A 22,834-nucleotide genomic window follows, 5' to 3' on the forward strand; every position below is an offset into this window, starting at 1 on the left:
GGGTGCTGGATAGGCTTGATGAACTTGCTTTAAATAGTGGTTCCACTTATTCCTTTATTGCAAGGGCGGTGGCCCTGGGGAATTCTCTGCTCCTTTGTTTCACAGTTTTAAATTCGGGTGATACCCCGAGATTGTGTACCACAAGGTCGCTGTCTAGACCCGGTATCTCGTTATATTCATAGGCGAAGACGTCCTTGTAGTATTTAAGCAGCGTGATCAAGGTTTCCCTTTCCTCTCTGTCTAGTTTCTTGCTTATCGTGATAGGGCGCTTGTCTTCTGGCGTCCCTATGTCAACTTCTTCCATTCCATTCATAGTGAGATCTCCTGGTGTTCGTTCTTCGGCGGCTTTAGTGGTAGTATCTATCGATTGGTTTCATAACTCCTCATCATCGATCGTGTTGTAAGGGATCTCGGACAAACTTAGTTCGGTGCTTTCATCGGGAGATTCCGCTTCGTTCATTGGTATGTTGGCGTAATCTTGTGTGTTTACGGACGCTCCCTCGGTTAATTGCTACAGGCGGTACACATGTCCCACATTTGTCTTGGAGAAACGTTGAAAACTGGGTTGTTCCTCTTGCTTCATTTTCTTCTCTGTTGGAAACACCAGTCTTGACGGGCTGAATACGGACTTGGCTGGCTCTGATTTTTCTTCTTCTACTCATTTTGGTAACGGGATGGGTTGTACTTCTAGCACCTCGTCTGCCTTTTTTGGCTCGTTATAGAAAATTGTGTCCGCCATGTATGCTTCCTCTAGGTCGAAGGGGTTACTTATAGCAGGGATTCGGTATTGCTTGCCGCCTATGTTAGTCTTTACACACTGGTGGTACGTTGATGCGACCACCTTATGATTAAGTAACCATCCTCGCCATAGTAACACATGGAATGTAGTGTCATATTCTAGTACATAAAACGGCGTTGGCCCTCGGATGAGACCAACCCTCATGACCAAGCTGACGATTCCAATAGCTGTCTAGGCGTGGCCTCCGAATCCTTTCACCGTTGTAGCTCGCATTCTGATGGAAGACCGTTGCACGCCTAGGTCTTCTAGTGTGTGCATTGAGATTAAGTTCAAGGACGCGCCCCCGTCGATGAAAGCCCTCTTTAGCGGTTGCTTGTTGATATGTACTGTGAGATACAAAGGTCTGAGGTGTTCTCCCAGATAACAGATATCTTCATTTGTGAATACGATCGCTTCCTTAGGGAGGAGACCAAAGGGCCTCCCTGCCGCTATGGCGGCTATAACCTTGGATACTTCTCTGATTTGGTCTTTTCTGAAGTCGAGGGAGTAGAAGAATTGTTGAGCTAACACCATTTTAGCGAACTGGTCATCCACACTATCTGTGTTCGAAACTGCTGGGTTTTTCATCTCGACTTCACATACTTCTTCCTCCTCGTCATCCCACGTCTTCCAAACATCCCCACTTGGATCGTGGGAGAGCATCATGATTTGGTGTTGGGTCGTTTTGCCACCTTCTGGATTATTCATCTCAATCTCGCCTATGTCCAACTTTTTCTGGAACATCCTCCGAAGGTTGGAGCAGTCGATCGTAGGATGTAGTACCCTGCTATGGTAATGACAATACCTGGCGTTATTAGTGTCAACAACGCTTGGTTCTGTCTTTGTTGGCGGCAGTTGGACTTCCTTGTTTGCTATCCACTGTTCCAACAATCCCACAATTTGTTCTTTGCTACAGGGCAGGGGTGGTGGAAGGGCATGTGTTCCCCAACCCCCTCGGTTGTTATTTTCACCGATGTTTCTAGGCACGGTGAATGCGGTGTTCACCGGGTTTAGCCTGATGTAGTCTGAGCTCGGTTCCTCTATGCAGTCAGCGATTCTTGTGGCTGCTTCTTCTAACTCTACAAATGTGGAGAAGCGGAAGTTGACTAGGCTTTTCTTAAAGGATGGGATCATCCCTCGTACGCAAATTTCCACTAGCGCTTCTTCTCTGACATCCTCGTGGAAATCGAGGGTGAGCAGTTGGAACCTGGCGATGTATTTTCCTATCTCCTCGCCTGGGCGTTGGTTGCACTTACTCAAGTCTATTGTTGTGACTTTCCTCTTTGCTGAATAGAATTTTCTGAGGAAGAGTGTGGACATGGTCGACCACGAGCTGACGCTTCCTGATTTTAGGTTAACGTACCAAGTGAACGTTGTATCATTTAGTGACTTTGGAACTCTCTCAGGCATAGTTTCCCATCAGTTGCGCGATCATTCATAGCAGATAGGAACCGACTGAGGTGTTCTCTCGCGTTACCTTCACCATTATAGACCTTGAATTTGGGTGAAGTGTAGTCCTCCGGATACTGATATTCTGTTATTTCGGAGGAGTAAGGACTCGCCATGAAGTTGTAATTGTCTTATTTTACGACTCTATAATTCATCTCTAAATATCTTTCCATCGCTTCCTGCGTCATAGCTACGGGTTCTTCCTCCTTTTCTTCAGCATTCTCTGTTGTTTCTTTGGCGCTCTTCTCGGCATTGGCTGCCTTCATGAGTTTTCTCAGTTCTTGTTCCATGCGTATGTGGTCTTCTAGTTCCTTCTGCATCTCCTTGAGGGAAGGTTGGGTGGGCGGCGCTTCCTCAGTTTCCTGATGTTCGTTTACTTCACGCGTGGTACCTGGTTTTCTCACTTGTGTGATCGGGTCTTTCACTATCCCCACCCTCTCGCTTTCTTGATTGAGTGGGGGAATGTTTAGGCTCTCTGTCGCGCCTGAGTTAGCGCCTTCTGTGTGTGTCATGGTGAGATAGGCACGAACCTCCGGGTGTGGTCGCAAAATGTTGATGTGTGAATTTAGGTTTGAGGTTCTACCCGTCCTAGCTAGCCAAATGACCTCACTTTTCTAAGAATAGTAAGAGAGAGAGTTGCCTTTCCATTGTACCTTGTCCTTATTTATATAGACTTTCCAAAAGCCCCTTCCTTTTATGACATCATGCCATGTGTCATAAACTTCTTTAATTACTGCTAATGTCATTCCTTCTCTAATAAAGCCTCCTTCTTTCCTATTAAGTCCTCCCTTGTCCTTTCCATCTAATGGATACTTTCTTAGTGGACTTGGGCTTTAGTCCCCAAGTCCTCATGTCTTCATATTGGGCTTGCCTCCTTTTTAGGGGCACACTAGCCCGGGTAAGGGGTAATATTTTTTCATGTATCAACAATAAACGTTATACTTCATAATCAAATGTTCTTCCTTGAAAATTTGATTATAATAAAATAACCAAGTCTAATACTAGAGTATTAAATATAACCTCTCATGTTATGTTTTTGATCTTAAACAACTTAAAGCAACGATAGGAACGGAAACAAGTCAAGTCAGTATCACTAACCTCAAGTGGAAGGATGATGTCTTTATTGTAGTCGATACGTCTTCACGATCTTCCGGTCTTTAGAGTAATACTTGTATGTATGAACATTCCTATACTTTCTCGTATAACCTAAACGAAGTTAAATCTAGTATATTTAATCAAGCGACTCTAATTGAATTTTGATACTAAAACATGACAACCAACCTTGACATACCAACACTTGGTGGGTTCAACCGAGCAATGCTCTAACAAAAAATATAACAAGGAAAAGGTAAAACACAAGACACCAGAAATTTTGTTAACGAGGAAACCGCGATAGCAGAAGAACCCTAGGACCCCGTCCAGATTGAAAACCACAATGTATTAAGTCGTTACAGACACTAGCCTACTATCAGATTTCAGACTAGAATGTAGTTGAGACCGAATCCACCCTATAAGCAATTCAGTTACAGTCACGCTACTTACATCTCTTGAACCTCGCAAGGTTCTACGTACTTGATTCCCTTAGCTGGCGTCCTTTACATCCTAAGAATTGATTTATCCGAAGTGAAAATTTTTGATACCAATCTGCCTTTAACAGATAAGCCTATTTGATTTTCGTTTGGATCAAAGATCAAGGTGTTGAATTCTTTTTGCAATAGACAAAACTAGCAAACCTCACAAATCTGAGAATTACGACTCCCGAAGAGAAGCCTAGATTCTTAAGCACCTCTCAAGAACAATCTTCGAAATATCAACTAAGATCAGTCTTTAGATATCTATCTTGAGGAATCACAAATTCTGGGACGAAAAGAACTTTGCGAATTACTATCTATCTTGCCTGAAGGAGATTACGAGAACCTCGATAAAATAAAAACAAGATCAGGATTCATGAACTATCAAGGTAAACATATTCGTACATGGCTTCACGAATCCTCAAAGAGAAGTCTTTTAGTGATAAACCTAATTATGTTTCTCAATGGAAACCTAGGTCAATAGAGGAGGACTATAGAATCAACTAGGATACAAAGTTTCAAGGATTAAATTTCCCAGTTGATAGAGATGCTCTATTTATAGTTTTCAAAGACCAAGATTAACTTAGATATCAAACTAAGATAACTTGAGAATCCATAAAATACTTTAGGTCTTCAAAATATAATAAAAGAATATACACATAGGTTAGGTTATAGAACCGTGTATAATGATAGTTCGGTTTGTCAAGTTAGCCAAAGAACTGAAAGTTATTTGATGTTCATTTAAACACCTAAGAAATTAATCATGTTTCACATACATAAGTGTTTAAGTGATCAATCAAGTCTTAAAAATGTTTAAGAGGGTTCTAGTAATGCTAAACATATTAAAATAATAAATCTTTAAGCATCTGCTAAACATTATCGGGAGAGTTGGTAAAACGGTTCACCAACCGTAGGGCTCGTTCACGAGTCAGGGTGTTACGGTTCTCCAACCCTTCTATACTACTGAACTCAGTTGACCACGGTTTGTGAACCGGGTTCATCAACCGCTAGCCTTTATAACCAACTTTCAAATTTTAGTTCACATCGGTTCGTGAACAGTCCCCCAACTGAACTTGCGGTTTGCAAACTGGTTCGCAAACCTACCCTGAGTAAAATTATCAGAAAGTTCAGTATTTCTCTCTTATGATGTTTGAAACATTACCGCATGATAAAATCATTTATGTTGGAAATTTTCAACTGATCCAAAAAATAATTCACACAATAATTTTTTTAGAATATTGTTAAGGATCATTGAACATCTTTGCTTAGAATCATATTTCGAGATTTTTGACAAGACAAGCTTGACTCGAAGCTTCTTTTTTTTAAATATATTAGAAGTTATACGACATCATCTCAAAAAGATAGAATGGTAAGATGGTGAGTAAAATAGAAAGGTTCAGTCTTCACACACCTGATTCAGAAATTATCAAAATGTGTTCGCCGATCTTCAGTTTTCAAGGGTGATGTTTGATACTCAACTACCAAATTCTAAGCTATTTCGAGATTTGATTTAGTAGACTAGAAATCAAGATATAGTTTTGATCTCCTAACATTGACAACAAGATTGAGATAACAAAACTTTTGTGTTCAACCGAACAATGCTCTAACAAGTTATTTTATTTCCTTAATCCTAGTTGTTCTTAAGATTTTTTAGATCTAACAAGCATAAAAGTTCCGTGGTTCGAGATATGTGGATATAGTTGGTTCGAGATATGTGGATTATAGTTGGTTCCAACGGCATGGTTGAACTATGGTTCATGAGAATATATTTTGTTTGAAGCATATGTGCCTAACATTGAAAAGTATAAACAAAGAATTTTGCATAGAGCCCATGACTGTAAAGTAAGGCAAAAATATGGTACAAGGAATTCATCTTATGATCTTTACATCTTAAAGGAATTTGATATACAATATCATGAAAAAAAGGGAAAATTGTTAGAGCTATTGAATGCTTCTTTAGTCTGTCTAAGGGACGAACAATTTTTTTTTATGGTGCTTTAAGAGGTAGCCCAAGACTGGTAGGTTAATTTTCTGGTACATACGTGAATTTTTTAGTGAATTCATTATTAGAGTGAGGTGGTCTTGGAGTTACAACTAATTTTAGTTTGAGATTATAACAACCATTATTTAGTTTGAGACTGTACCAACCATTATGCGCTGGAATGGGCTGCCGAAAACCGCAATTGCGGAGTTATTTTCCAGCGTGGTTTATCTACTTTTATTTCTGCTTTCATGAGTAATAGATTACCTTGGATATATTTTAGAACAGATATAAGAGTATACGTTGTTGGTTGTAGATTGACTAAAGTGTCCACCGAAGGTAATCAGGTTCAACAAAACTCCAATAGTTTTTTTTTCTGTGGCACGACATGGTTTGCTCCATAAAATTGCTACAAAAGGAAATCTGATTAGAAAGGTATACATGGTGAATCTTGGACGAAAGGAAAAATGGTTATTTTAGGGTTTGGTCCAAGGTTTACAACATTGTCAAGTCCATGAATGCCCAAACCTCAGCACGTAAGTAAAACTCGTACCTAACCCACAAGGCAAAGACTCAGCTTATACGTTTGAAACTCAGTCCTCCTGCCAATCCTCTATCCAACCCAACCTAAGATCTCAGCCTTATGAGCGAGACTCCACTCAGCCACGTATGAGCGAAGCTCTACTCTTCTCCTCATGAGCAAGCCTCTGCCATCCTCACGAGTAAACCTCAATTCTCGGCCTATCAAGACTAAATCTCATGAATATGTCTCGTCTCTTGGCCTCTCGAGAGTCAGTTCTTAGCATCAGGGTCTAATAGATACATCCCCACGAGACATGCTGGCTATGTCTACTCATTGTTCTTATGACTCATCCACAACTGATTCTATAAGCGAGACTAATGTCTCCAGTAAGTACGACTCAAGCCTCGGCCACACGAGCATGAATCAAGCCTTACCTAGTACTCATGACTGATTCCTAATGCACTTCCACAAGATGCACTGGTCATGTCAGTCTCTGAACCTCGTGACCGACTTATAGTACTTCCACACGAGATATAATAGTCGTGTCTTCTTCATACATGAACACGATTCACGACTAGCTCCATGTACATCCCTGGAAGATACGCTAGCTCAGTCACTATTCTATGATCTCATGGAAGATATATTATTAGGCATACAATCCTCACGTTTAATATCCCGAACACGTCCCAGATGAATCTATGAAACCTGAAATCTATGAGCATATGCCCCAACCGACTATATGTGGCATGGACTCTGCTAGCTCATCCTAAAACTCATACAAGACACTATACTAAGGCACAAGCCTCTTTCTCAGTCTGCTAAGCATGCTCATAACTAGAAACTTGGATCTGAGTCGTAAAAAATTATCCAAAAACGTGTACAAGCCTCCTGGAGACCAACACGCTCATCATATGGACCCAAAAGTAAGAAGTCGTCCTCCCCAAGAAATATGTGGCCAACCATACAAAGTCGAGTCTCAGTCTCAGCTCCTCTCATGTTATACACACGATTTCTAAGGTATTTTTCGCTCTTCACGTGACTTATTCTAGCTATGGATTACAAATCAAGGAATATTATCCTGTTTTAGCCAAAGTCAGCTATAGAAAGTATTGCTACCCTACCAACATATCAGCATACTCGGTCATACAAAAGGGAGGATAAAAATTATGGTTTTGGTCTAACAGTCTATCCTATGTGTGAGAACATCTAGTTGTATTTCTCACCGCTAATGAGAATAGTCGATCGAGATATTATAAGAATTTCAGGATAAAGCTCAAAATAACTTATCTTTAGTTATTCCTTTAGTCAGAAAGGATCGCTACTCATAGCAAATAATCCTTATCTCACCGACTTATTAGAGAATTCAATTATAAATATGTCATTAGTCAACTCAGTTAAAAGCATCTCAGAACATTCTTATGCAAACCTAGTAATCTCTTTGATCTCTCTTCTGACTAAAGCAGTCTTTTGAATGACCATTTCTCTTGGTTTAGGTGATGATTGTTCATTCTCAACCTCTCGCAACTCACACTTAAAATCCTAAATCTCAACTTTACCTCTTCACCCAAATTTAAGTATCTATAAAAGGGTATTAAGGTTTCACATCTTTGTGATTAATTGTAATGACCCGATCCTCCACCGGTATTGTCCCTAATTAGTCATTGCGATTATCCGGAAGTGTGGCTTTTTAACAGGTATCGCCGCTGTCATCCAGAATCAGCTTTTCGGGAGTTCGCCCATCCCTAGGTTATTCTCACGCGAGCACGCTTAACTATAGAGCTTTTTGACAACTGTGGAGCCAATTGTGCTGAAAGGCCTCGGTGTTAGCAAAGGACAAAAAAATCCCCATATTCCAAATTGCGAACCTCACCTTCCAAAGAGTATTACAATACCACCAACTTAAACTGAAGTCGTCCTCGGCTATGGAATATATTCAAGCCCATATCTTCGACGTTCCCTGCCCCTCATGAGGCAAGCACATGGCCCAACCTTGTCCAGCATACCTTTCCACCCTTGGCAGGTGACCCGTTATTGGTCCTGATATAAGTCATGCAGTAAACATTATTTATTTTTTCAGTATCAAGAGATTTTAATTCTCAATTTCAAGGATACGAATCAATGGATCTTAACCAAAATGACCCGTTAGTGGCTGAAACGAGGGGAGCTCTGTAGTTCAGTTTGCTAATAGTATGTTTGGATAGCATATCAGAAGTAACTTTTCGATTTCTAGACGTCGAAGTCAGAAATCAGTTTGGGTGTCAAATTATAAAACGACTTCTAAAAATCAAAATATTAATTTTTTGTGAAGCAAAATAGTTTATATCCAAACGCCCGGAGGTTAAATGTTAGAAAAGCAGTGACTGAAGGAGACTGTCAGAGTCTTATCCATGTACTTGATAAAGAAAGGTTTGCTGTCCCGTGGAAAATTCGTAGTATGATGTGAGGACATCAAATCTCACAAGGATCATTCTCAACCCAGCTCACTTTCATCCAACAAGATGCCAACACGGTGGACCATAATCTCACAAGGCATTCTGACTGTAACAATTTACGAAATCCTGAGACAATAAAGATATCTGATCGATGATCATTGTCCTGTGAACACGGTAAAAATCCGCACGGCATGACACGTCGAACGGGAAAGCCATACAGTTTCTGAAACCGGAATTTCGAAGAAAGAAAAGAAAGAGACAAATATATTTATTAAGAACGTCTAATATCTACGGGCAAGAAAATCTTTCCGGACCGACTGTAATCATTCTAGAAGTTCAGGTAACCACTTTTTGGATCTATTGGCCAATATTAGATAGACGCGTATGACAACATCGATCAGCTGATTGGTGCATCAAATAGGGAAGAAATTACTCTGGGATCTCGATATTTTCAGATCGCAAGTAACATCTGTCGTGTACAATTTCAGACAAAAATGTTAATAGAATCTAATAATGACGAAACCGTCATTTTTGCTAAAGACAATAAAAAAAGACAAAAAGGTTGTCAGATCGCGTAATGTTTTTCAATCGGATGTCCCCGATAAGATGGAACGCGTGGTGACAATATGAATTTCGATGCAATGCTGATGCTCCCTCCCGAATTCGTCCAAACAAAACATTTACTTTGTTTTTCTTTTTTACTTTTTGATATTAGCATATAAATCTAATCTTGTACTGTATGTGTAATAAAATATTTGAAGTCAACAAAATACAGCTCGTAAATAATATTCCTCAGAATAGTGATAGATGAAACAAGAGTCCTTGTCCTAATCATGCTACACACAAACCTAAAGCGGGGAATCATGATCATAGGACCGTTAAAAAAGGTTTTAAATTAGCTAGAAGAGGTTAGCTACCTAAACACGTAATAAAGTAATAGACTTTCCCCACCGAAATGGGGTTTTACATCAAATAGAGAAATAGGCAGGGTCCCTATTTAAGATTTTGTAAGCCTCAATTTTCCGCCATATGATCATGTTTTTATTGAATGTTTGTTAAAGATGAGAAAGGTTAATTAGTGTGCAAGAGATCATGTTTTGCATATCAACAACTCATAATTGCCGATTTAGACAACCACAAAGATTAGGTTTTTCTACAAAGTCTAGTATCGGAAGTTTCGGAAAGTCTAGTACTAGTGGTACAGTACTGCAAAGACATTGAACTTTTCTTACTAGTTGGAAAGAAAGAAACAGAAATATTCATGGGGAAGGAAAGAAATTAGACTTGATAGTTGATAGTCCATAAATTTCTTTGATAGGTCCTTGCAACGATATTTAAGACAGTAATACGAAGACATTGAACTTTTTCTTGCTAGGAAAGAATGGAAACAGAAGTATTCATGGGCAAGGAAAGAAATTATACTTGATAGTCCATAAATTTCTGTGAACACAAAAATCTGGTGTCATATGAGTATTCACAAATAATGCGCGCAGACTCATGACAATACAGTAAATAAGCTATGCCTGAGGGGAATGGATAGGTTATGTCGAATCCTTGACTCAGAGTTCTAATACTCTTCCTCGTCTCATCAACTACAATCATTGTTCTTGGCTCATACAATAAGATAAATAGTGGATGAAATATAAAATGTACGAACATGATATACCATAAGTATCGAATTGAACATATAAAGTATAAATGCATGAATATAGATGAAACGATTAACTTATATGATTCATCACTCAGATCTCTGTCTACGTGATTAGGTTTTCCATTATATGTATGAAGGTTACAGAAATAGTCAAATGACTTTGAGACCAATATAAGCCTGCGTAGCAGGAGGAACTTCACTTACACTTTCTCTATCTCTCTGTCTCTCTCCTATTCTCCTCTCAATGTTTTTCGGCCCCCTCTTCACTTGGGAGATAGGGGTATTTATAGGGTGGTTACGTGGGGTCCATTTCTGAAGCCCGTTATAACCTTATCCTCTTGTGTCTTGTGCCGCTTACGCAGAGGTCTTCGTGTTCTCGGTTCTCTCTGCGTGTTTCGTTTGAATATGCAGCGCTATCTGTGCTTCCTCCACAGGTTGACTGACACGTATGATGTTTGAGAGTATTTAATGCGGGTAGTTGAGATGTCTGTCCGCGGTAGACAGCTTTCCTCTGCCCCTGTCTTGTCTGCGTCAGTCTGACTATCCCCAGCCGTAGATCTTAGATCTTTCTGGGGATAGGATAAAGTGACTCTTGGGTTATCCTCCAGTGCTTCGCAGTGTTCTAGTGTTTCTGTCTCCTCGATCCTCTACCGTTGGATCTGGTGGGTGGCGACGCTATCTTGACAAGACGCGTCTCTTGGATGTCCACGTGTGATATCATATCTTGATGCTCTCAACCGCATATCTTCCACGTGTGTCTTTGTGGACACGTGGCGGAAGATGAAATGTGTACGTACAATTTCTTTGACAGGTCCTTGGGATGATATTTAATAATTAGCTGACGCAGCAATAAGGGTTAAATATTCCCTTTGCCTCGTCACTTAAGATAAAAATATTATAAGTCTACAAGGAGATGATGTAAGATAGACCCACATGGGAATGAAAATGGACATCAGTCAAGGGCGGACACCTAAAGATAAAAGAACCTGATTCAGCAAGTTTTCACATCATTAGATTCATTACTCACCAAATTTCTCTCGTGTTTGAAATTTTGGATAGTGAGTTCACACTTCACACCAGAAGTAGCTTTCAGAGAGGCAAATAATGGTAAGATTTATCTTGAATTCAAAAAGATTTTGTCTTACCCTTTTAAGAAACCTGTCTAGCTAATTACTTGGCCTGCCACTATGAAGTAATTCCAAAGACCTAGAGGTGTAAACTGGCACGGGCACAGCTTAGCCTAGCACAACACGTGAGTTAGCCCAGCATTGCATATCACGTTAGTTTAATGTGCTGGGATGGGCTAGGATAATCGGCATAGTGGCACGGTACAGCACGTGGCACGGATAAGCACGTGGTATAGCACGGAACAACACGCTAACAAAGCACATCATAACATGTATAAAATACTGCACAATACGGTACAATACAACACATTTTTTGCATATTTCACAAAAGAGTGTTTATTCTAACCTTTTTTATACATTCTATCTTCGTTATGTCGAATTATTTCAATAAAAACACATATGATATCTAAATATGCTGGAAATATTTATTTTGAACAATGTAAAATAAGTGTGCCAGGCACAACACAACACGACACAACACGCTCTCAAGCACGGCACAACACGGCGCACCTTAATTTCTGGCACATCATGGCACGTATCACGGTGGGCTCTCCTCTTAATGGGATGTGCTGGGCTGTGCCGGCACGTTTTACACCCTAGCCTATTATTTTTCTTAAAGGCTAATTTATTTCCGATTAACTGTTGTCTAATTTTGTCTAGAAATCAACTAATGTTAATTGATTATCAAAACATCAAAAAATTTTAATCTTTTTGTAAAACAATTTTAATCTTTTTGTAAAACAAGAATCGGTGGAGGATATCCATGCATTCGAAAGCCAAATCTGAGTTAATGTTTTTCATTCTCGAAAAATACTTAGAATCGATAGACATTTATTTATACATAGGCTGATTGCAACAATCGGCGGGTATGGATGTTTTAACTAACCGATTGTAACGTTTATGTGTATAAAGGTCGGTTGTAACATGTGGGGGATGTAGATGTTTTGATAAACCGACTTTAACAATCGGCATAAAGAGGTTTACGTTGGACGATTCTAGCCTATAAAATTGGAAAAGATGGGGTCTAACAACCACACTCAATATTTCGCTTAACAATCTGTATGGACTAACACCAATATACTTTCAAGAGAATCAACTAGACAGTCAGACTCAATCTTAAGAAAATTTTATCAAAGATCTATATCTCTATTTCTCAATTTAATCCGCAATCAACCAAATAGGAATTTACGAGCCCGATTGAATATAAAAAATAACTTGGAAGGTATCAAAAACCAATATCCAAGTGTCAATCAATTTAATCAATTACCAAAGGTTGGATTCACAATTGATTGAACTTACGCACAACCTGTGATATTTCAATTATACAAAAAAATATAATGCGGAAAAGAAATATCACAGACACCGGAAGTTTTGTTAACGAGGAAACCGCAAATGCAGAAAAATCCCGGGACCTAGTCCAGATTTGAACACCACACTGTATTAAGCCGCTACAGACACTAGCCTACTCCAAGTTAACTTCAGACTGGAATGTAGTTGAGATCTAACCAATCTCACACTGATCAAGGTACAGTTGCGTTCCTTACGTCTCTGAATCTCAGCAGAACTCTACGCACTTGATTCCCTTAGCTGATCTCACCCACAACGAAGAGTTGCTAAGACCCAAAGTCGAAGACTTGATAAACCAATATGTCTCATACAGAAAAGTCTATTGTATAGATATATTTGTCTCTCACAGATATACCTATGAGTTTTGTTCCGTTTTTTGATACATCAAGGTGAACATGAACTAATTGATATACCATACTTGTATTCCCGAAAAACAGCCTAGAAATATCAATCACCTCACAATAATCTTAATCGTATGGTAGCGAAACAAGATATTGTGGAATCACAAACGATGAGACGAAGATGTTTGTGACTACTTTTTATCTTGCCTATCGGAGATTAAATCTCGATCAAATCTTAGAGAAGATGGTACTCAATCACGATAGAAAACAGCAAGATCAGAACACGCAACTACATAGAAAATAGTTGGGTCTAGCTTCACAATCCCAGTGAAGTCTTCAAGTCATTAAGCTACAGGGTTTTGGAAAAACCTAAGGTTAAAGGAGAATCAACTCTAGTCGCAACTAGTATCACACAGGAGGTGTGGGGATTAGGCTTCCCAGTTGCTAGAGTTCTCCCTTATATAGTCTTCAAATCAGGGTTTGCAATCAATGCCACCTTGGTAACAAAGCATTCAATATTTACCGTTAGATGAAAACCTGATTAGACTCAAGCTAATATCTTTCAACCATTAGATAGAACTTAGCTTGTTACACACAAATGAAAAGTGACTTCATTTAGATATGAGTAACCGTACCTAAACGTGTGCACCTTTGTTGGCTCAAAAATAGTTAACCAAAGTTATCCATACGAACACTGTCATATCAACATTATTCATCTTAATCATAAGTAGTTCAAATGACTCAAATGAAACTAGTTCTAGAGTTGTTCAATTTTTTATATTCTCATAAAAGTAACAAGAGGCAATTGAAGTAAAATCGATTTAGATTCACTCGTATCAATTCATGAACATTATAGCCATGGTTTGCAAAAGATTGCATTCCTTATTGTATAAATGTATTAGTTTATGAACAAACCGATTTTAGAACATAACCCACTCAAGTATTCAAACGGGTACGCATACCTAAGTATCCATACTAAGTTTGGTTTCGCCAGTATGCGAACGGTACGCGTACCACCAAACTCAGTAAAAGTCCCGGAACTTGAACCTCACGCCAGTACGCGTACTTAGTTCCCGAACCTCTACTAAACCAATCAGTATGCATACGGGTATGCATACCATGGTTCCCGGACTTGGAATAACTTGCAACAGTTAGCATACAAGTAAGCATATTGTTCTATATCCAATCATGGTTATTTGTTCTAAACTCCAATTTCAATCATTGAAACATTCTCGGAAGACAACAATAGCTGTCCCACACAAACTATTAGCTTCAAAGCAATTTTCAAGTGATCGAATGATCAATACGAAACATTCCGAGTCTACATCAAATGACTGTCTCGCACAAATCATGTAAGATGTTACCAGGTAATTTTCACATGATCATCTTTTGACTTTCGTCAAGAATATAAGATGAGCTTGGTTAAAGCGAAAGCTTACTAATACATATTTCGAGAAATATGTAAGCGAGTTAAACTCAGCTCGAAATATCAAATGTGTATAATTGAAGTCTATATATCTATACGACTTTTGTCTCAAATATGAGATAGAGTAGATAAACTTTTGAGTGATAGATGAGTTCAAGTCTCCACATACCTTTTGTTGATGAAGTTCCACAAGATCCCCTTAGTAGTTCTTCGTCTTTGATCGATGAACGCCGTGAAGTCTAAAGCTCAACTACACTTTCTATCCTAATCCGAGACTTAGCTATAAGAAGACTAGAAATCAAGACTTATAGTTTTGGCAACTAACTTGAGAACAATCTTGAGAAAGCAACGCTTGCGAGTTCGACAGAAAAGTGCTCTAACAAAAACATGCAAAAAAATTGATATTTTCTTTAACCAAAATCGGTTTACATGAATATCCACGTCGGCCGATTCCAGGTCGATGTTCTTCTAACACGAAGAACATCAAGAACAATCGGACGACGTATATGTGCATGTCAACCGATTGTTCAGAATCGGCTATTGCACACATACACGTCGATCGATTCTGGAAAATTTCTGTTTTTTTTTTAAATTTGAATACATGAATCAGTTAGAAACCTAATTAAGAGAAATTGGTTGATAAAAAGGTACTTGAGAAGGTTGAATTTAATAGATCTGATTTAAGCTTTTAGGTTTTGATAATGAGAGTAACTTAGTACTTTCATCCTTTTTAGACACCCCTTATCCCTCTCATTTAGGTGGGAGGCCTCAAATAATTTGTCTATGTCCTAAACTATCCAGGTTAAGAAAAGAAAAAGTAAAAGAATAACTACTTTCCTTTTGTTTTTATTTCTATTAGAATTATACAGGGTCTGGATCAATGAATCTGACGCATGGTTTAGACGAAAATAGCTCACCATCGATTACATACCATCCAAGGGCAACCAAGATTGATGAGTTGGCATTTTCTTTTCACTCAAAGTTCATATACGACTTCTACCAAGCCGAGCCAACACGAAGACAACTTGATAAAAGAAACAAATATCTTGCACGTCTTTAGGATCATATATTGGTCTTCATACCCACTACTGTATCGATAAAAAAAAAAAAATCTTATATGATTTTTTCTTGGAATCATACTGAGAATGAAGCATGGAATCCGAAGAAATTTATTTGGAATAATTAAGCCTAAATCTATCACAATTTATCTAACGAAAGTCAAACCTGATGAGGTGGCAGCTATATTAGCCTAAATAAATTATCTGGCTCCATCCAAGCTTAATTATTTTATAGAAGATATGCAGTAAGGAATTTGAGGAGATATCCAACTCTTCTGGATACGATGCTGAAGGACATATTTGTCTAGTATGCGCAACACCATTTGCATCTCTATGATGAAACTGTAGCTTATAGAATGAAAGTTGGCAGTTAACTTGATTTCATGGATTATGCGAGCTACCCTCCAAGGGATGCCATAGGTGCCTTTAGTGGGAGCCTTGACGACTATTTGATTGTCCCCTCATATCATGATTTGATTAAAATTTATTCTGGATGTAAGTTAGGAAGTATGTAAATACCCATTAGCTTCTGCAATTACCGGGGAAGCGTGAGGGAGGATCACCGCAGATGCGCGTACACTGCCAATCTCTAACAACCACAGCACAAGTAACCCTTTCACCCTTAAATGTTACGTCCACATTAAGACTTATTTTGTCAAGTGGACAAAGGGACCATTGTGGAACACTATTATGAGATGTTGTTGTAGAAGAGCTTGTTGAGACGTCATCGTTGTTTTCTTCTTTGTAATGGTAAAAGTTGCTAAATCAAAATACATGTCATCATGAATAATGATTTCAATATTTATTTTTTGCTCTCGTATATAAAGTTATTGCGTACCTTCTAGACATCCCACAACTTGCAAGCTCCAATGCAGAAAGAATAATCTTCCTCACCATCAGAAAGCCACCTTTGCAGGCAAGACTTCAAACTGACTTCAGTAGAGTTTCGAATTCTTCATGTTAAGGGAGAATCAAACCACATATCATGTGATAAGATGCATTTGAAGCAGAGATGATCAATGGATTCAGTATCTGCATGAAAAAATTGACAGTCCATGGGTATATCCTCAATGAACTTGTGTAGTTTGAAAGTACCTCAATGTCATCGTGTAGAAGCCTCCAAAGAAAAATGTGAATCTTTGGATCTAATTTCCTCTTATTCCAGAGTTTTTCCCGAGCGAAGGATGAGTCATTGGATAGTGAAGACTCATATGCATTAGAAGGAAAGAACTTGAAGTGTATTTTCCGTGGGTTATAAGAGTCCAAAATAAGTTTTTCTTGAGTTGTATTCTTAAGAAATCTGATGCTGAGAATTTGAGCACCTTCAAATGTACTAAACATCAATAAGAATTTACTTCATTTGCAAGAAATCATTGCTTATATCTAAGACAACTTAGACTTGATATCAATTAATATATATGGGAGACATCCTACAACTTGCAAAGTTTATCAACCAACACCGAAGATTATTTGAGAACAAAGGTGAGCCTTTAAAAATCTTCAATTGGTGATTCTTGAAGCACTGCTAAACTATCTTCCTTTGATAAATTTGGATCTTGTATCTTGATTTGATACGTTATATAATTCTTTTCTATTTTATAGGTTATTCTTTTCTGATGTAAAGTCATTCAAGAATTATTGATTAAAATAGAGGATTGAGAGAAATTTTGATTGTATATAACGCATATCTATCAAAACCAGTTTTGAAGATGATGTAGATTCATTTATACTTTTTTCTAAGGATTGATATTCTCATGAGTTAGATTGATTAGGATTCTCTACACGATTAAAAAAGTAGATGACTTAATCTTTTAATTCAAAATCGTATCAAGTTTAAATAAAGATTTTTAACACTTTGATTTATCACCTAAAAAGAAATTAATTAGCATCCTGTTTGAGGCAGGGTAACGCCAGTCTTCACGAACGATTACGGAGAAACTCCTAGGCCTGTTAGAACGCCAGTCTTCACGAACTTCATGAGGCGTATGGGCACAACTGCAGCGTAGAGCCTGGACGGTTTATTCTGTCTCAACTATATTTCATATCGTAGTCACTATAGTAGGCTAGTACTTGTAGAGACTTAAATGTGTGTCTCAACTGGGGATGTCCCGGGGTTTTTATGCCATTGCAATTTTTTTCATTCACAAAATCTCTGGTGTCTTGCTTTTTTTCCACCTTATACTGATTTATTCTTTATAATTGAAGTAAGCGCAAGTTGTAGGTTAATCATCCTGTGATTTAAAAATCTCAATTGGAGATTACCGCAGAAATTCCTTGTCTGCTTTTGAAATTAATTAAAGTTTACGCAAGGAATTGTCTACTAGGTTTCAAAACGAATAAGTTGGTGATGTACTCGGTACTCTCCCTTTTAGATTTATATCACTCGTTGAAGATTGTCTCAAGGTTTCGCAGACGATGGAAAACGCGTTAGTAAAAATTAACATTGTCATTATTTATATTTATTTTATTCTGTTTTTTTTTTAGAAAATTCAACTATTCAATGATAGTCAATTTACGGTGTAGGTCTCAAGCTGAACCAAGGAAAATGTTGGTACCAAGCGTAAGTTATTGACGGAATCTAGGTACCAAACTACAAATATTCAATTTTCCTTCGACAATTTCACCATTAAAGGGAGTAAATGGTGACGATACTCATCTCTTTTTGTGCAAGAAGAATGAGAAATAAAAGAAAGCCAAAATCTAAACCAATATCAATGCATATTTTTACATCAAATTTAGTTCTCAGTCATTTGAATTATGACATGAATAATGGCTCAAGCCTAAAAAAATAAATATGATTATGGATAGATATGTACAATATGTTTGTTTTTTCCACTATATACTAGATTTGTACCCGGTTTTTTTTCTCATGACTTATATACAATTTTCATTCACCAAAACTGGCATGTAGCCCGCGCTACGCACTGCCCCAACGATGAACTAAACCTTGATTGCAGACTCTATGATGTCATCTCATAGATTGCAGACTCAACCTAAGTTTTCTTCTTCGTATCTTAAACCAATCCACAACCTGAATTACCTTTTTCTACAACAAAAATAAAGAAAAACTTGATTAAATACCCAAGTCATACTAAAAGTAAAGAAAATGAAATCAAAGACATGATAAACTCGTTCTGCATCTTGTTTCATCCCTCAAACCCTTGGAAGACTCCAAATCGCACAAATCTATCTCCCGACTCCATGACATCCACACAAATCAGTAACACCAACATATTATGCTTCCTCTTTCCTGTATTGTCGATGACAATTCAGTCTCAATCTATACAGTTTAGAGATGACGGTATATGCGAATAAAAACACGATACATTGGTATCTGAGTTAGGTTTAGATTTTCACGGTAGTATTGTCTACCTACCTTTCGTCAGACGGTGTACTGTCGTCCGGTTAAGTATTTGGTGTAAACAAAGTGTAACCAAATTAGTTAGGCTTAGACTGTAATAGAAGTTTTGTCCACCCACCTTTCTGCAGACGGTGTTACTAGTGCCCAGTTAAGTGCCTGATGTAAACAAAGTATAACTGAAATTTTAATGTTTCGGCCAATATAGTTGTGCCAAGTGTCCTCACCATATTTACTAATGCCCAAAGCTCATTTTTCATTCTATTCGAGGGAGGTGTCACCCTCACCGTTCGATGTGGTGGAGGCTCGTAGTTAGATTTTAAAGGAGGAGATATGCTGTGGTGGGACCCATAATAAAAGATATTTGCTTTAATGTTCCTCTCTCTAGATAGTAATCACTATCCGTTAATGAAAATCAAATAACACTTTTTTTTCCGCTTTCTCTTTAATACTACTAATATCTCGTATAAAAGTTCTTATTTATTCTTCTACGAATACACAGTTTCCTAGCTTCTTGTCCTTTGCAAAAACCCTCGAGTTCTTCCTATGATGGTCTTCCTCATCAAAAACAATCCCTAAATCTCAATTAAAATAATTGATTCATCCAAATCTTGATGGATTGATCTCTTATTTACCAAAAACTCTGTACTAGCATTGAGTTTATATTTACCATGAAAATCAAAACAGATAAACACAAAAACTACATTTTTCTTTTCTTCTTGATAATACGCATTATAAAGTATTTTTGATCTAAATGGATGACCGCGTTCAATAATCTTGTTCAGTTGTGAGAAAGAGATTTTGATTTCAAATAATCAATACTTGATGTTTTGGTCTTTTTTAACTTTTGTACTTTTTGTTGTATAATTTTGTTCCATTAATTGTAAAGCCAAACTAATGGTGGGAATTTTCTCTAGCAATACCACGATAATAACAATGGCACAACCTCTGAGAATAACCACAGGTTTAGTAGCGAAACATGGGGTATACTTATAGGGGTCAAAACAACAACAAATAGACAATAGATAGCAGTCTGACTCAGAAAACCTAGTCAATTTCATCGTCAGACGGACCGACACACCATGGTGTTTGTGGCATATGATCAAAATAAGAGACCTGCTACAATCCATTCCGCATCATACAATGCACTACATCCATGGAAAAGCCAACTAGTGGAAGGATGAAATAGCAAAATAGGTGTTAGCTAGAAGTCAGCGAGGATTTTTTGAAACCACCTTTCGGGAATATATATAATACGTGCATATTAAGATAATATAAAATTGATGACTCCAAGGATGTAAATATAATATACTCACGCACAATTTCTTTTTAGTTTAATAGTCAAATTTTGTCAAAATATGATCTTTTGCTAGTGATATTCATTGTATGTTTAATGAATTTACTGAGAAGTAGGATATTTAAATTAATCTGAAGAGAATTACCTAACGTATAGTGAATTCTAATGCTCTTACATAAAAGTTTACAGAAGTAAAATAACAACTATAGGGAATTAGAAAGTAATATGCAATAGCTACAAAACAAGCGTCTTTTAGTAACAGCTAAAAAGTATGGTTATCAACGAGAACAATGATAGACTAGGTAAGAGCACCTTATTTGATAAACATAATAAGAAGGAAAAAAAAAAAGTTAAAAAATTTGGGCTAATTTGGGGCTCTGGGCAACAGCCCAACTGAACTAGTCCATAAGACTGCTCTGTTAGACACATCTCTACCTCGAACCTCCAACAACATATTATGCACATGCCTAAGATAATCTCCACTAACCTAGGTTTACTTTAGGTTACATGGTATCAAGACGAAGAATTCAAGAATTCACTAGGATCAAACATATCATCCACAATCATATCCATGTGAAAATTTGGATTACTTTCAGCACTAGAGTAAAGCCCGGAAATTCCGTCACCAAGTTCCGACCCAGATGTCGATGGCATCATTGATGTGGTTTGAGATGAATTAAATGCCGATAGATCGCACCAAGCGGCAAACTCATATGATTTGAAGGAATCCTTGTTGTTGTGATTGGCAATGGTATTTTTCGTATCACCCTTGAATTCGTGCTCAACTGTAGAAAATGATGGTGAAAAGGGGAATTCAAGTTTTGGGGAATAGCAGTTTGATTGGAAATTGAGTACACAAGTGCCTCTGGGGTTTGAATCTATGGATAACCGAGGTCCCCTGAACTGATCCTTGCACGTATGCTCACCGATGTATGTCACCCGGGACATGGCTGGTTCTTCTTCTCCAGTTCTTTGGACTTGTTTCAAGGCTTCACACCCTTGATCTCTGTGAGTGCACCTAAAATAACCCCTGTAATAGAAAAGTTACTGTATTAGGATTCTTTCTTCAAACAGATTACACAATTGATAAGTGCAAGCAATGGGTGAAATGGGACCATACCTAGGAAAGCCGGAGTTGAGGATATCTTTCTGGCCGTATTTTCTCCAGGAATGACCGTCGTCGAAAGGTGTCGCAGTTAGTTCCTCTCGTGCATTTGCAGTTCTCCTGGGATTAGATAAAATGAAGCTGTTAGTAAAACTTAAATCAGACTATGTAATTACAAGTGAAATTGTAAAATTTATTGACAAAAGAAAATTCTTCAAAGAGCTAAAGAGCTATTACCTTCTCTTGTTCGACCCAATTTTCTTTGGAGTGACCATAGCTCTGATCTTGCCGGTCTCTTCAATTTTCCGGCAGTCGGAAAATGGAGAATCAACTGTAGTAAGTGCCGGACTTTGACAAACTTCACCGGTCGACTCACTAGAACTGAATTTCGAAATTGCATTCTCAAGACACTCGAGGATCTTTGCAACTGAATCTAATATTTCTTTCCCAACTGGAATTTCACTTCCTTGGAGTTGCATATGAACTTGCTTTGTAAATTCTTGACCTCTAACTAGATCTTCCATCGAAACTACTACTGACTCAAATCTGTATAAGAGAAGAATTTCAGTTTTTCTCTCTAAAAGAAATACACTCCCTATTCCACTCTCTTTGCTTTGATCTTGATTTTTTTTGATGTATATATATATATATATTTTTTATTGTGCAAGAAGGAGATAATGTTTTGAGGGGTTAGCTCTCTATTTAAGCTGATCGTTAAAAGCCGGGCCCATCAGAAAATACATAGACAGAAGCACACCCGAAGTTATTGAAAAACAAAGCTGACATAAGGGTGGGGTCGCTGGATTGCGTATTGTTAGTGACGGCACCATTGCGTCATTATTCCCTTGGGTTTTTTTGTTTTGCTTTTTTCAGAAGTTGTATTTATTTTGTTTTATTTTTAAATAAATGAATGCTTGGAAAAAGGCTACTGATCTGCCTCAACCGTTGGCATCAGCCGAATTGGAGGTCTCGACCAACGGATAAAAGCAGAGTTTACGTTAACGCAATGAGTAAAAGCATGAGCATCATCATTACGAAAATGCAATTTATAAGTAAATTTACAAAACAATCAAACAATAGTTAACATCAGAAATGTCTTTGAAGATGGTATCCATATGTTGATCACCAACACCAAAATGATCAATGAAGTCTTTGGTATCACTCTGAATGATGGGATGAGTGAGCTTTTGTTTCACTAATCTTTTCAAAATAGCCTAAATTGCACAAGCCTCGGCTTCAGCTGGAGAAGCGACTTCAAAAAAGATGGTAGCACACGAGACAAAAAAGTTTACTGACAGAATCTCTCATCACATAATCTGCATCATAAGCTAGTAGAAAAATCAAAGGCACCACCAGTATTATACTTAGTCCAACCAAGGTGGGGGCATCC

At 37.9% G+C, this 22,834-nt stretch overlaps 1 protein-coding gene across 1 annotated transcript; it reads right to left on the reverse strand.

The window, feature by feature from the left end:
• Nucleotides 1–20,531: 20,531 nt before the first annotated feature.
• LOC113323438 (probable WRKY transcription factor 70) lies at nt 20,532–22,096 on the reverse strand. The gene is made up of 3 exons (XM_026571754.1): nt 21,682–22,096; nt 21,460–21,564; nt 20,532–21,369 (listed from the first exon to the last, which is right to left on the reverse strand). Exons 1-3 carry the CDS (start codon nt 21,966–21,968, stop codon nt 20,853–20,855), a joined length of 909 nt encoding a protein of 302 aa, XP_026427539.1. The 5' UTR covers nt 21,969–22,096; the 3' UTR covers nt 20,532–20,852.
• Between the last annotated feature and the right edge of the window lie 738 nt (nt 22,097–22,834).

Source organism: Papaver somniferum, chromosome 11 (assembly GCF_003573695.1).
Source record: "Papaver somniferum cultivar HN1 chromosome 11, ASM357369v1, whole genome shotgun sequence".
NCBI classification, from domain to species: Eukaryota; Viridiplantae; Streptophyta; class Magnoliopsida; order Ranunculales; family Papaveraceae; genus Papaver; species Papaver somniferum.